Raw genomic sequence first — 14,084 nt, forward strand, 5'->3', positions numbered from 1 at the left:
TAACTGACGACACAGGTGTGGGTATACCTCATAAATTAAACTCATCTCTGGGCGATTCTTTGTTTGAAATTTCCACTTGTAAGCTGAAGCCATGAATGCACAAGTAGTAAAGTAATCATAATGAAATAATGCAAGTGATAAATTAAAAAAGCGAGGAGTGGCCAAAGCAGCATGTGTGTCAGACTTCCTTCATGAAGTTTTAAAAATAATAAATTTTAATAAAATCTAATTACACTTGAGTCTTTTGTGACATTTGTTTAATTTTAAATCTATTGTGTGTAACATAGAGAACCAAGTATATTAAAACCGTTTTACCTTCCAAACATTTGACCGTACCCACCCGTTAAAGAGGGACTCATTAAGCTCTGAGCTGCAGCAGCTAATTACTCTGCCGACAATTTCCCCAGATCTTGCTAAACAAGATCCAAAACGAAAATAACAAAAACACCGACAAGAAGCAGATGTTCTGTTGCTGAAGTTGAGAGGATTCACCTCCCATAAGAAGCACAATTGGAAGATGACTCAGCGCGAGACACTTGCTTCAAGCCAAAGTTTCAAATTGGACATGATTACATGTAATTACGGAGGAGAGGCTGCTCTCAGAACAATGCATCTTCAGCTTGAGACAAAAAAAAAAAAAAAAAAAAATCATATGGAGTGCCCATTTAGCTGTAAGGCGTCTTCTTGTTGACTTTGGGGTAACGTCTCCAGAGAAATGTAAATGGCTGGTTTTGCTGGGCGAGGGTGGCAGGTATTATTTTGCATCACTGCTGCCGTCAGAACCGTATTGTGCTAAAGTTAATTAAATGGGAGAAAAAGCAAAGGAATCAGTGAACAAAAGCGGTGGAAAAAATTTTTAAAAAACATTTTAATCGTTAAACTGACTGTACATTCATTCAGATCGAAATTCACAGGAGAGTTTTTAAAAAGAGCGGGATCACTTGTAGAAGACGAGGGAAGAGGTCATGATGATGTATCCTGGCTGCTGCGCTGGGTTTGGATCCCGTCCGTTGAACAAGCCAAAGTAGACGACAGTGTTGGATTCAGACCTGCTCATGTTGAGCTGTCGGGACAGGAAGAGAGCCGCACAGGGTTAATAAAACCAGTCTAATGAAATGACGTGAGGTTCAGTCTCAGAGACTAGTCAGGATTTACTCGATTAGATCAGGAGTCTTTGGGGTCAATAACTCACTCGAGAATAATAAAGTGCTCCTTTATTCTAATGGGTACAACTTCAAATCAAGTGCTTCTCCTCAGCATGACTTCAATTTGAGGTTCTTATAAAACTACTGAAGAAGAGAAGCCCTTAGAGAAAGCACTGTGTAAGTGTGTAAGCGACGCAGTGATGAATTCCCACTGGCAGATTTCACATTGTGTCCTTCTTACAGCAAACTGATTGTACTTTTACTTTTTTCCTACTCTTGAGTCTGTTTGATGTCATAAAGGGGATATCCCTTATATGTTCATGGGCCCCACCCATCTGGATTCAATTCTTCTGTCAACACGTGGAAGCCAATCAGAAGACAGTCAGCTAAAAGGAATGGAGACGAGAGCTAGAACGATTTCAGACAGAGGGACTGCATCAAGGCCAAGAATAAGACTAGGATTATTTTGAACTGTCAGTCATGCAAAGCTTCTCTATCAGAGGCCAGTAATGTCAACATTGAGCTGGAAATGAGCATAACAGAATATTCAGCCTAGTGCAGCTGTGCATCCGTTTTGAAGACTCTCCAGCTTTTAGACAGTTTTGATTTCTCTTTGTTATTGTGGACACCACTAGAAAGCTCACGCAAAAGCGTATAAGATCTATTATTGCCACATCTGTCCTTAAGAAACATGAAATTCTCAAACTTTTTTTAAGGCAACAGTTCTGTTGTGTTAAAAAGCTATAAAGCATGGCTCGATTGCCAGTAGTCTGCTTACTGTGGCTGAATAACATTTTAGGACGGTTTTGTTGTGGGTTTCATATTAAGAGGAGCTTTAAGTCTGGCATTTCATAAATATTCAAGGGATGAAATGAGAAACTTGGTGGAGAAGAACCAACCTGTTTGGTGACGTCAACCCTCCACGGATTCACCTGTAGTCCATCACACCAGCCTCCACGGCCGTACAGCCATGTGCCGTGTTCGTTCGGTACAGCGCCCTCTTTGACGCGCATTGCACAGCCCAGAGCCGTTCCTAATGGTCCCAACATGACATTAAAAGCGTTTGATTTCCAATTTGCACCGACCAGTTTATTTTTAAGGCTTTAACAAGCACCTTGATAAACAATCCTCAGGTACATTTGTAGGTTAGTTCATCAGCAGAATATTTTTTAAAATTAAAAAGAAATGTAAAGTTTGAGGATTTCAAATTCATTTTTGTGGATAGAGTATCGATCTAGTATTTTTAAATTTGGATGGCAGGACAAAATTAAACTTGTCCTGAGGACTCAGACCACTGACAACTATAACATCTAAAATCTTTAGCAGTCATGCAGAAAGCATCTTTTCCTCACCTGCAGAATCAAATACGTGGGTGTTGTTATAAGCAGCGTTGATCACGAAATGGTGGGAGGTGACACAAAATTCTCCGCAGCCGTTCTCGTCGCTGCCGTGTCCTGTGATGACAGCGTACAGCTCCACCTGAAAACAGACATGCAGCCAATGTGATCCTCCACAGACAGCTGAAAACTAGCAAAGACTGTATGTAAAAGATGGACGTAGCCATCGTGACTTCAACCTTAAGGACTCTGAAGATATATTACATTGAAGCCTTAAGCTGCGTTTTCACCATCGACTTCATGGCGTTTTTCTTGAATAACTGTTTAGCTCATAAATTAAGTTAGCAGTAGGGTTATTTTCTCCATAAACTTCTATCCAGCCTGACCCCTGGTGGCCATTGCAAAGAATGCAGCTGGAAGTTACGTCCATCTTTTAGAAACAGGCTTTGACATTTTGTGGTTAACATCATATCCGATACCTTTTTGGTGGACGCTGGGACAGTGAATTTGATTGGCTGGTACCTCTTGTTGTAATTTTTGTCAAAGGTTCCTCCATCGTACAGTGACATCACTTTAAAGGGATGAAAGCTCTCCACAAAGTTTCCTGTGACAGAGAAAAAAACCAAACAAAAAAAAATCTGACGCAACATCTTCCTCTAGATTTACAAATTATGGAGCTTTAATAATCCTGATTTTTTATGCGTTTAATTGATTATTAATGATATATTTTGAATATGCTTTAGCATCCAAGTGGTTTAAACATACATTTTAAGATCATATCCTGGTTTGTTTGCATGAGAAAGATCTGCTCAGTAGTGCCAATTTGTGCTCAGCGCACACACTCATGACATGTTTGTAAAATGTAACAAGCTTCCTGCTGCAGTTTGATTGCATCATCTGTGTTATTCACCTGTCTGATTGGTGCCACTGAACCTCAGATTGAGGGAAACAATCCAAGGCATCGCCCAAGGCACGGTCTTCATAGTGAAGGTGCATTTATTGCTGTCCAGCAGGGGGATCAGAGGGGACACATCCGTCAGCCAGCGCCCGATACCTCTGGTAAAATAAGACAAAAATCATATTGCACAAACTAATAATAATGATAATAATAATGACAATAATAATAATAGGTTGCATTTATATAGCGCTTTTCGGGGCCCTCAAAGCGCTTTACAATTCCACTATTCATTCACTCTCACATTCACACACTGGTGGAGGCAAACTACAGCTGTAGCCACAGCTGCCCTGGGGCAGACTGACGGTCATAGCTGTGCTATCAGTGCTTCCCACGAGCTTTGTACCTGCGGAAGGCAGTGATCCATCGACCCAGCTCCATGTTGCAGTACGGACTCGTGCGGTCGCAGCAGACAAAAAGCTGCACAGTGTGATCCCACTGAGCGCATGACGAGTCTCTCTTGCCCGGACATGACAGCGATGCATCAAGCTCCAACATGTCAAAGTCCAACAAGTCTGTGGACAAAGTACTTTTTAAAAAAAATTAAAATTAAAATTAAAATTAAAAAAAAAAAGAAAAATCATACATTTTCCATCTTTCTTATATGTCAATGTTCCTGCTGCCGAGAGTCGACCATTCACCTATTCCAGTAGGATGTTAAGTCACTCTGTGTATATAATTTTTGCAGTCAAGATGCCAAAAACTGCTCTTTAAAAAGAAAAAATTAAAATAAATAAAATTTAAAAAAAAAAAAAAATCATTTGAAACTCCAGAGTTGAGAAGCCCACAGAGGGGCTGCTCCCAGTCCCTGCCACCAGGACAATGAAAAATGTTCATATTTGAAGTTAAGATGAATATCCAACATTGGTTTGGGGTGTAAAGAGTCATGATAGGCAAGGCAAGTTTATTTGTATAGCACAATTCAACAACAAGGTGATTCAAAGTGCTTTACAGAGACATTAGAAACAAGAACAAATAAAAAGCACGATTTAAAATTGAATAAAACAAGCAAATAAACTAACTAACTAATTAACAAACAAACAAACAAACAAACAAACAAAACAAAACAGTATATAAAATCAAAACAGATAAAATCAGAACAGTAGATAAAATCAGTAGTTAAATGTAAGTTTTGAAATTTAAGCTTAAAGTGTGGATTTGGTGCTTTATTCAAATGCAGCTGAGAACAGGTGAGTCTTCAACCTGGATTTAAACTGAGTGTTTCAGCTGATCTGAGGCTTTCTGGGAGTTTGTTCCAGATATAAGGAGCATAAAAGCTGAATGCAGCTTCTCCGTGTCTGGTTCTGACTCTGGGAACTGATAAAAGACCGGATCCAGATGGTCTTTTAGCCGCAAAATGATCAGTTTTATTTTAACAATGTCTGATATTTCTTTTCTGTCACATGAATCTGATTAAAGCGTAATGCTTTCACAGATAAAAATCAGTCTATTACAGCAGCATTATATGAACAACTTTTCTATCACAATTAACCTGATTATGTAATTAACAGTTGTTTTGATAAACTTACCTATAGACAGGTCGACTGTGGCCACGGCTCCTTTGTCCCCTTGCATTTGGACTTTATCAAAGACAGAAACAACTTTTGCAGGATTCTGGAGTTTAGTCTGCAGATCAGCAAAGAAATCAAACCTGGAGACGAAGCAAAAGTAACTGATTAATGACAAAAAACCAAAACAAAACAGTGCATCCATGGAGAGCTTGTACTGGTGACTACAAACTACATCAAATGCCATAACCAAAATATCTATTTTGAGGTTCATTATGCATAAGATACAGCAGTTTAAAAAAAAAAAAAAAAAAAAACCAAATACAAAACAACATAAAAATTTACTGCATATAAGTTTCATCCTTTAGAGGTGTCACATGTCCTGTCTTTTGTGGGGGGTGAGAAAGGCCATGGGCATTGATTTTAGGAAGTCTTCTTATAGCTCATCACCTACCATCATTACAGCTGCTGATATTGAGATTGTGGAGAGTTACAAGTATTTAGGGGTTGTTCTTGACCTCAAACTGTGTTTTGAGCCTCATGCTGATGCCACTACCAAAAAAGTTCAGCAAAGACTGCTCTTCTTAAAGATGATTAGATCTTTTAATGTCTCATCTGAAATGTTCTCCTTGATTTACAGAAGTTTTATTGAATCTGTTATTTCTCTCTGTATTGCTGCTTGGTTTGGTAACATGACTCTGAAGAACAAGAATAGTTTTGGGACTTTTGGTAAAAACTGCCAGCAAAATCTCAGAGCGTTGGCAAGACAGGCTTTTGGCCATGTATAACGAGCATGTGCTGAGGAAGGCTCGCTTTATGGTTGTAACAATTGACTTGTTGCCCTCTGGCCATCGTTTTGGAGTACCTGCAAGGAAGACGGAGAGGCGGATGCTGTCCAAGATAAAGACAATGTTGGATAACACCTCCCACCCACTCCATGACATGTTGGTCAGTCACAGGAGCTCGTTCAGTGAGAGACTGAGATTACCGAAAAGCACCACTGAACGACACAGGAAATCATTCCTGCCTGTGGCCATCTCCCTGTACAACACATCCACTTAACACACTGTTTGCTGCTACAACTACACATGTTTCTTTTCCAAATATTTATTTATAAGTGACTTATGTATGTATGTATGTATGTATGTATGTATGTATGTATGTATGTATGTATGTATGTATGTATGTATGTATATATATATATATATGTATATATTGTACTATTCTTAGTTAGCGTATTGTCTGTCTTGTCTTAATGTTGGTTTAAAATGGAGCACTGTAACAAAAAATAATTTCCCCCAGGGATCAATAAAGTATTCTGATTCTGAAGACCAAAACAATCCAGGTTGCTTTTATCCCTACTGCAACCCGTTTACTTAATGGCATGTCTTGTGGCTTTTTATCATTGTTTTGTTTATTGTTATTGCTGCTAAACTGATTTAAGATAAGATAGAACTTTATTAATCCCTCGGGTGGGTTCCTCTGGGAAATTCGACTTCCAAAAAGCACAGCAACGACCGAAGTTACACACACACACACACACACACACACACACACACACACACACACACACACACACACACACACACACACACACACACACACACACACACACACACACACACACACACACACACACACACACACACACACACACACACTAAATAGGAATAAAAAATAAATAAATTTCCCCCTGTGGGACAATATAACCAATGTAACCAAAGCAGCCGACGTAAAGTGGCTGCATTCAACACAAGGAAGAAGAAAGCTACAAGACCAAATGTTCCATCTTGCAGTTCTAAAGAAATTGATCAAAACTTCAATTAGCATGTAGGTTTTTCATTCTACATAACTAACCTCTTATTGTTATTAGAACTAAAGACTAGAAACTTGAGACAGAAAAAAGGCATAAAATAAATTACTCAGTGGAACTTCTATTATAACCGTCTCTGAAGAAGGCCTGGTATTGATCATATGTATATTAATCCTAAAATCAAAGTGCTACTCAATTAAAACAAAAAAAGTTGGATTCAGATTCCATCTGTGAAATCTAATAATCAGTTAAATTCCAGTTAAAACACTGGAATAAAGCTTCTAGTGTCCTCTTGTTACATTATAAACCGTAATCTTCCAGTAACCTTCATGTACTTACCACTGGGCCTGCCAGTTAACAAAGCTGAACGTGGGGTAGAGGAACCAGCCCATCTCAGCCAGCAACCCCTGTTTGTCAATGCTGATGAAGAAATTTGGGGACGGGGTGTTCTGGAACGACACATTGACCAGCTTTCCAAACCTGAACAACAAATCGGAACATCAAAACAAAAACCATTACTGTGACCTTTTAGAAGAACAGTTAGTCCTTGTACGTGAATGTGAAGCATCAACATCAGGAGGCTTTTAATCCTGCAGGTGAGCCGATCTTACCGGAGCGTCTGAGCGACCGCAGGGTCCTGATGCACCATGGCAGCTGGGATGCTGAGCAGCGAGAAACACTCATCCCCAACACAGTTCATATCCTGGAGTGGATTTCCAGGGAGGGTATAGACGAGGACACCGGAGGCATTGGACTTGGCCATGCTCTGAACCTGAAGGAAAACAAATCAGAGAGGATGAAACTGTTACAGACCTCAATATTAATAATTAATGTCTATGCTTATGTAATTAATGCATTCATGGTTTGGTCTATAAAAGAAAGGAAACAGGGAAGAATTTGAGGCTACAATGCTGAAAACTGCTGAACTTGACATTTATGGTAAAGGTTTGTGTCACATAGATTTGAAGAAGAAAAAAACAAAAAACAAAAAAAAACAAAAACAAAAACACAACAACATTAAACAAATGGAACATTTTTATTTTTCACCAGAAATGTCTGTGGTCTTAGGCACAGAGAAATCAGGAAGCTAACTCCTTAGAGTCATATAACAAGGGGAAGAGTGATTTGACTGAGAACCATCAGCAGACTTCATAAAACCAACTATCCACAGTGTCCATCCCACACTTTGATATATGCTGTGAAAAACAAATCCCCATTGATAAGTTGAGCAATCTGCAGCACAGTGGCTCATGGGTGCATGTCTTTTGGGGGAAAAGTCTCCAATAAAGGTTTTAAAAAATATATCTAAATTTAAAACTTTAATAATCTCAATAAAGACATATCTGCCTATGAATCTGTCAGCAAGGGGCAAAACTTTTGATACTGGAAGCTTTCTGGTTCCACTAGTGGTCCGAGTGCTATTGGCCAGTCATGTTTGAGCAGGCTTTGACTACATGTGGGTAAACAGTCTGTGTAGAGAGCAAATGAGGGATTGGATTTGCTGAAATGCAAACCCAAAACTATCAGTACAGTCTGCCAATGATTTAGTTTTTGTTTTTTTAAATCATGACGTTTATATATTTTTCTCCTCATTCAAACAGATGATAATGATAATAATGATAATAATAATAATAATAATAATGGATTGGATTTATATAGCGCTTTTCAAGGCACCCAAAGCGCTTTACAATGCCACTATTCATTCACTCTCACATTCACACACTGGTGGAGGCAGCTACAGTTGTAGCCACAGCTGCCCTGGGGCAGGCTGACAGAAGCAAGGCTGCCATATCGCGCCATCGGCCCCTCTTGCCAACACCAGTAGGCGGTAGGGTAAAGTGTCTTGCCCAAGGACACAACGACCAGGACAGAGAGCCCGGGGATCGAATTGGCGACCTTCCAGTTACAGATATGCTTCCCAACCCCCTGAGCCACGGTCGCCCACGTGGGGGGTCAGTGTACAGCTTTGATGTCCATCAGCTACACCGGAGACCAGGAAGTGTTGGCCTCAAAAGCCAAAAGTTCCCAAATTATTAAGAAATAAAAGTCAACTAAAAACCAAGAATTATTGTTTTCAGCCTCTCAGCATGTAGACTTGTGGTTTCTCCTCCATCGTTTCATTATTTTTGTCATTGATTTTTGAGTTGCCTTTCAATTCTGTCCTTTGTAGGTTGATCATTTTTACTTCCATCAAATGATATAGCATACCTTCATCCCTAACACATTACCCAGCCCACATCTGTATAGATATCCAGCATGTTTGTTTTTTCCATTGAGATCTGATGTGTTTATGTAGTCAAGCTTTAAATGTCAAGAAAAAAAAAAAAAAAAAAAAAAAAAAAAAAAGCCTTTTAAGTCTCCGGATCCTCCCAGTTCGATTTAATTTCACTGAACTTCAAGCACGTCACCACAGAAGTCAACAAACTGGAAGCGAAAACATTCATTCAATTTGACACTAACAGACCTTAGTGAAGAAAGAACAGTTGCCTTCAGACACCCAGGCCACAGCACCTGCCACCGAGGGGAAGGTTTCACACCCATCTCCAGCATCAATCACTGTATAGGACTTTGAGCCCCAGCGTGCCATGAGCCAGTCATATCTGGCATCTAGTCTTTTAATGATCACAGGCATCTTCCACTCTGCAGGGGGGAGCCAAGAATTACAAATAAATGATTCCTCTCAACATTCCTCTGCATTCTAAATATTAATATCTATTAATAAACAGACCTGAAATTAACCTTCTGACTTCACTCCTCTAAAAATCAGGCAGGTCAAGAGAAAAATCAGTTGCAGAGTCTGATTCCATGCACTGTCTTACCCTCTGAGATGAAAGCAGCCTGGGAAAGACCACAGCCGTGTCCCATGCAGCTCCAGTAGTAAAGCACTCTGGGGATCCAGTTACCCAGAGCAAAGACGGGCACCGGAGAGAAGTGCAGCCTGGACAGAACCTCCTTTTTACTGCAGAAACGTAAAAGAGGCAAGCGCACGGATGGTTATATTAACTCAGGAAGAACCATAAAACCTTATTTTCAGCTCCAAGTTTAAACTCTTGGACTTCAAAATAATCAATTTATTTCATACAGTTCATCTGCTAACTTAGGGCGAAAAAAAAAAAAAAAAGCCATTTTAGTCACATGCCTTCTGATTGGCTGCACTTCAAAAGCAGAAGATCGGAGCATCAGGTGGTTGTGGTTTCTGTGTCTTAGATCAGCGGTCCCCAAACTTTTTTGCACCACGGACCGGTTTATCACCAGTGTGTGAATGTGTGTGTGACTGAATGTGTAAAGCACTTTGGGGTCTTTAGGGACTAGTAAAGCGCTAAACAAATACAGGCCATTTACCATTTATGTCAGACAATATTTTCACAGACCAGCCTTTAAGGTGTGGCGGATAAATACAACAAAATAACACCAGTACTGGTAGCAAAAAAAAAGAAAAAAGAAGATTTATTCATAACACACAGGAAAAGACCCAGGGAAACTGAGTTAACGATAAAAAAGATAAACAAAATAATGATAAAAACCTTGAAAACCATAAATTTCACACTCGAGCCTCAACTCTTGCAGCACGGTACCAAACAACTCACAGACAGGGATATCCCCTGTGACATCATACAGAACCAAGAAAAACTGTCCAACACAAAGCACTTAGATGTGTCTGAAGCTTTTGATGGCCATATTTAATGCAAGCATCCACCATTTTAAGTGCACATATTTGAAAGTAAGAAAAATCCTTCATAGGTTAACTCTAAACAACCCAAGAAAATGGTTAATACAATAAATGTCACTCTGGCAGTGACATTTGGGATCTTGCTCATGTTAATAAAACATTGAGATTTAAATAAAAACATCATGTTTTCCAATAGACTAAGGAGTTCTAGGTACTTTTTACTTCTGCTGCGCTTCCCTTTTTTCCCAGTGCAGTTTCCTGTGTTTGGTACAGTATGTTGTCACTATTATTAAGATGGTTCCTGTTTCACATAACCGATTATTTTACAGCTTTGAGGATTAATGTTCCTGAAAACTGTAAAATAAAATATCAGCCTCCTGTGCAAGTTTAAAAAAAAAAAAAAAAAAAGGAAGTATACTCTGCTCATTTAATCTTCCAAGAAACTTTTTAATGTCAAAACTGTTTCACAGCACAGAGTTGAAATAAATGATGAAAGTGCTAAAATTATCCATCGTATGAAATCTATATTTTATGATCTTTTGGAAGGCCCTGTGTGTTTCACGTTCAAATAGAAAAAGGTAAATTTCCAGTTATATAAACTGAAATTTTATAGTTTACAGACAAAATTAACTTATGGATGGGAATGCATTAGAGAGGAAACAAGTGGGTCTCAAAGCTTTATGGAATTTGAACCAGAGCAGAAAAGAAGTCACATTTCACAAGTCTGCAGGTTTTTTGTTGTTAAAACTGTTTAATTTTTAACGGGCGACCGTGGCTCAGGGGGTTGGGAATCGCATCTGTAACCGGAAGGTCACTGGTTCGATCCCTGGGCGCTCTGTCCTGGTCATTGTGTCCTTGGGCAAGACACTTTACCCTACTTGCCTACTGGTATTGGCCAGAGGGGCCGATGGCACAATATGGCAGCCTCACTTCTGTCAGTCTGCCCCAGGGCAGCTGTGGCTACAGCCGTAGCTGCCTCCACCAGTGTATGAATGTGAGAGTGAATGAATAGTGGTATTGTAAAGCGCTTTGGGTGCCTTGAAAAGCGCTATATAAATCCAATCCATTATTATTATTAATTTTGCATCTGAAGCTCTCAAACTGTCTTTAAATAAAACCAGCAACTCCAACTCTATGCAGTCACGTGAAAATACTAAGTACAGGTTCTACTATTCAAATGAACATGATCATCAGCAGGTATTAGCGCCCACTCAAAGTACAGACCTCAATCTGACTGAAATGCTGTGGAGGGACCTTAAGAGAGCTGTGCATAATTTAATGCTCACAGGCCTCAGTGAACTGAAGACGAGTGGGCCAACATTTACCCCCCAACAGGGACAGAGGCTGAAAGTCACACACAGAACCATTACTTCAAAGTTCCTACTGCTAAAGGTCGTTCTACAACTTATTCAATCATTGGATGGACTTAGTGTTTCACAGTAGGTCTTTTGCCACTTCAAGTTGCTGAAGCCAAAGATTTAACCAACCTGCAAAAATATTAAAATTGACAGAAATTTATCCCCAAGTGAACTTTCAAGCACTTTAAATGATTTATATTTGTCAGTCATAATATGCACCACATTTGCTTTGTTGCTCCTGCTGATATTTGTGTTCTGTTGTGTTGTTTTATTACCCGATCCATCATCCTCTTCACTATCTGTGCAGTGCTTTGCATGTCATTTCTGTAGTGATGTTGTGATTCCATTTAAAAGTGGGTGTGCTGAAATATTTCCAGATGTGTACAGCTGTTCTTTTAAGCCTTTTTTCTGTTCCATTTTCACGTTTAGCTTTTAGCCTCTAGTGGAGGTTGCATGTTCTGAATCCCTGTCCATATCTAACATTTGACAGAAAATCGAAGTTTAGCCTTGTGCTTCAAAACTAGACTGTGCGTATGTAAAGTGAGCATAGGTAACTCCACCACCCACAACAGAAAAATTTTGCATAAACAGCTTCAGAATATTAATTAATTTAATATAATTGTATTGACACTGAGTATGTTTTACTCAGTGCAGGTATGCATTGCCAAGTGCTATTAAACATCTGTTTTCTATCACCACTGGAACCCAATTCGTCTGCCTTACAGCGAGGATGAGTCCTTCACGCTCACCTGTGGGCGGCGGCCCGCAGCACCTGCTCCCGCATCCAGAGAACATCATTGACCACAGAGTCGTCCAGGGATAGGAAGAGCACTTGTGTGCTATTCGGAAGTTCCTCCACGAGACTTTTTAGCGAAGACTCTGAGCTCCAAAGGCACTCCAGAAACCCTGAGTTGTTGGTGAAGGCGTGGATCACCAGAGGTCCCCTCAAAGCGTCGGGCTGGAAGGAAAACTCCCCATCCAGAGTTGGTACTTTGAACGCGTCCGCCGGGTCACCGGGCTCCGGCCCTGCGGGAGGTTGCCGAGATCTCAAACTCACCGTGCTGTCACCTTCGGTCAGCAACACCTGGCGCCTCGGTCTCCCTCCTGTTTCAGCGATATGAGCTGCCACAACAATCAGGAACCACAACAGCGCAGACTTTGAACGCAACAAAGCCATGTTCCCGGTGTAAGCTAGTGCCCGTGAACTCACCACGAACAACCGAGGTCGGACATCACTTCGCCAAAAGTTAACTTAAACTTAAAGGGTCAGAGTCTTTTTTAGCTGTCCCCAGACGACCTGTGATTTCCTCCTTCCACCTAATCATGACATCCAAACATTTGAGCTGGAGGCGGGCCGAGCCGCTGTCTACGGCAGCCCTGCAGGGACACAGGTCTGGGAAAGCGCAAACGGTACTTTTAACGGAAAATGATCTGAAACAGAGAATTTGATTGGTCGTCAAAATAATTAAATCTGTCGTGATAAAACGCTTAGTTGAGGCGGAAAACAATAGCAAAACAATAGGAGACAATAGCTGCAAAACGACTAGCAGAAATAAATTTTCAACATCTCGCGAGATTTGATGATGACCTGACCTATTTCAGAGAAATGTTTTAAGACCCCTGATTTACCCCCCCCCCCCCCCAGTTGTGGTAGATAGCTGTTGCTCCTTGTGCCTGGTTCTGCCGAAGGGTTCATCCTGTTAAAAGGGACATTTTTTTTTCTTCCTACTGTTGCCAAGTGCTTGCTTATCGGGGGAATTTCCTTGTATTATTGTAGGGTCTTTACCTAATAATATAAAGCACCGTGCAGGTGACTGTTGTTATGAATGGGTGCTGTATAAATAAAACGTAATTAAACTGAATCGTATTCTTTTATCTCAATAAAAATATTTAAAAGGTTATCCGACACAAGAGCCAATTCGAGAACTAGAGTATGCCATTACAACATATATTGGTTGCTATTATTAAGAAAACTATTCAGTTTTATCGATATAAAGTAAACAATGTAAAGCACAAGTATAATGTAGCTCTTTATATAACCGTATCTCATTCATCAGGACATTTTCTTGCACATCTGCTAATACAAAAACTAAGGCATGTCTCAGAGAGCTTCACCATATCACAATCATGTCAAATTTGAGGTTACATATTGAGAAATTAAGATGTAAAAGGAAGTACAAAACCAAATAAAAATAGATTATAAAAAAGTGGTGGTTACATACAGCAACAATAAGCTGCTAAATGCACAAATCAGAGTCCTTTAATCTTTATTTATTTATTTTATTTAGGACAGTGCAT

The 14,084-nt window shown here is 39.9% G+C and overlaps 1 protein-coding gene across 1 annotated transcript; it reads right to left on the bottom strand.

The window, feature by feature from the left end:
• Positions 1 to 850: 850 nt before the first annotated feature.
• ngly2 (N-glycanase 2) lies at positions 851 to 13,396 on the bottom strand. The gene is made up of 12 exons (XM_085472198.1): positions 12,536 to 13,396; positions 9,578 to 9,717; positions 9,223 to 9,398; positions 7,370 to 7,530; positions 7,098 to 7,238; positions 4,967 to 5,088; positions 3,784 to 3,952; positions 3,393 to 3,538; positions 2,962 to 3,086; positions 2,498 to 2,624; positions 2,045 to 2,178; positions 851 to 1,063 (listed from the first exon to the last, which is right to left on the bottom strand). Exons 1-12 carry the CDS (start codon positions 12,961 to 12,963, stop codon positions 938 to 940), a joined length of 1,995 nt encoding a protein of 664 aa, XP_085328324.1. The 5' UTR covers positions 12,964 to 13,396; the 3' UTR covers positions 851 to 937.
• Positions 13,397 to 14,084: the final 688 nt, after the last annotated feature.

The sequence above is a fragment of the Copadichromis virginalis genome, linkage group LG11 (genome assembly GCF_057382275.1).
Source record: "Copadichromis virginalis isolate Kocher_CV1m ecotype Utaka linkage group LG11, C_Virginalis_male_GT1.1, whole genome shotgun sequence".
Taxonomy (NCBI): domain Eukaryota; kingdom Metazoa; phylum Chordata; class Actinopteri; order Cichliformes; family Cichlidae; genus Copadichromis; species Copadichromis virginalis.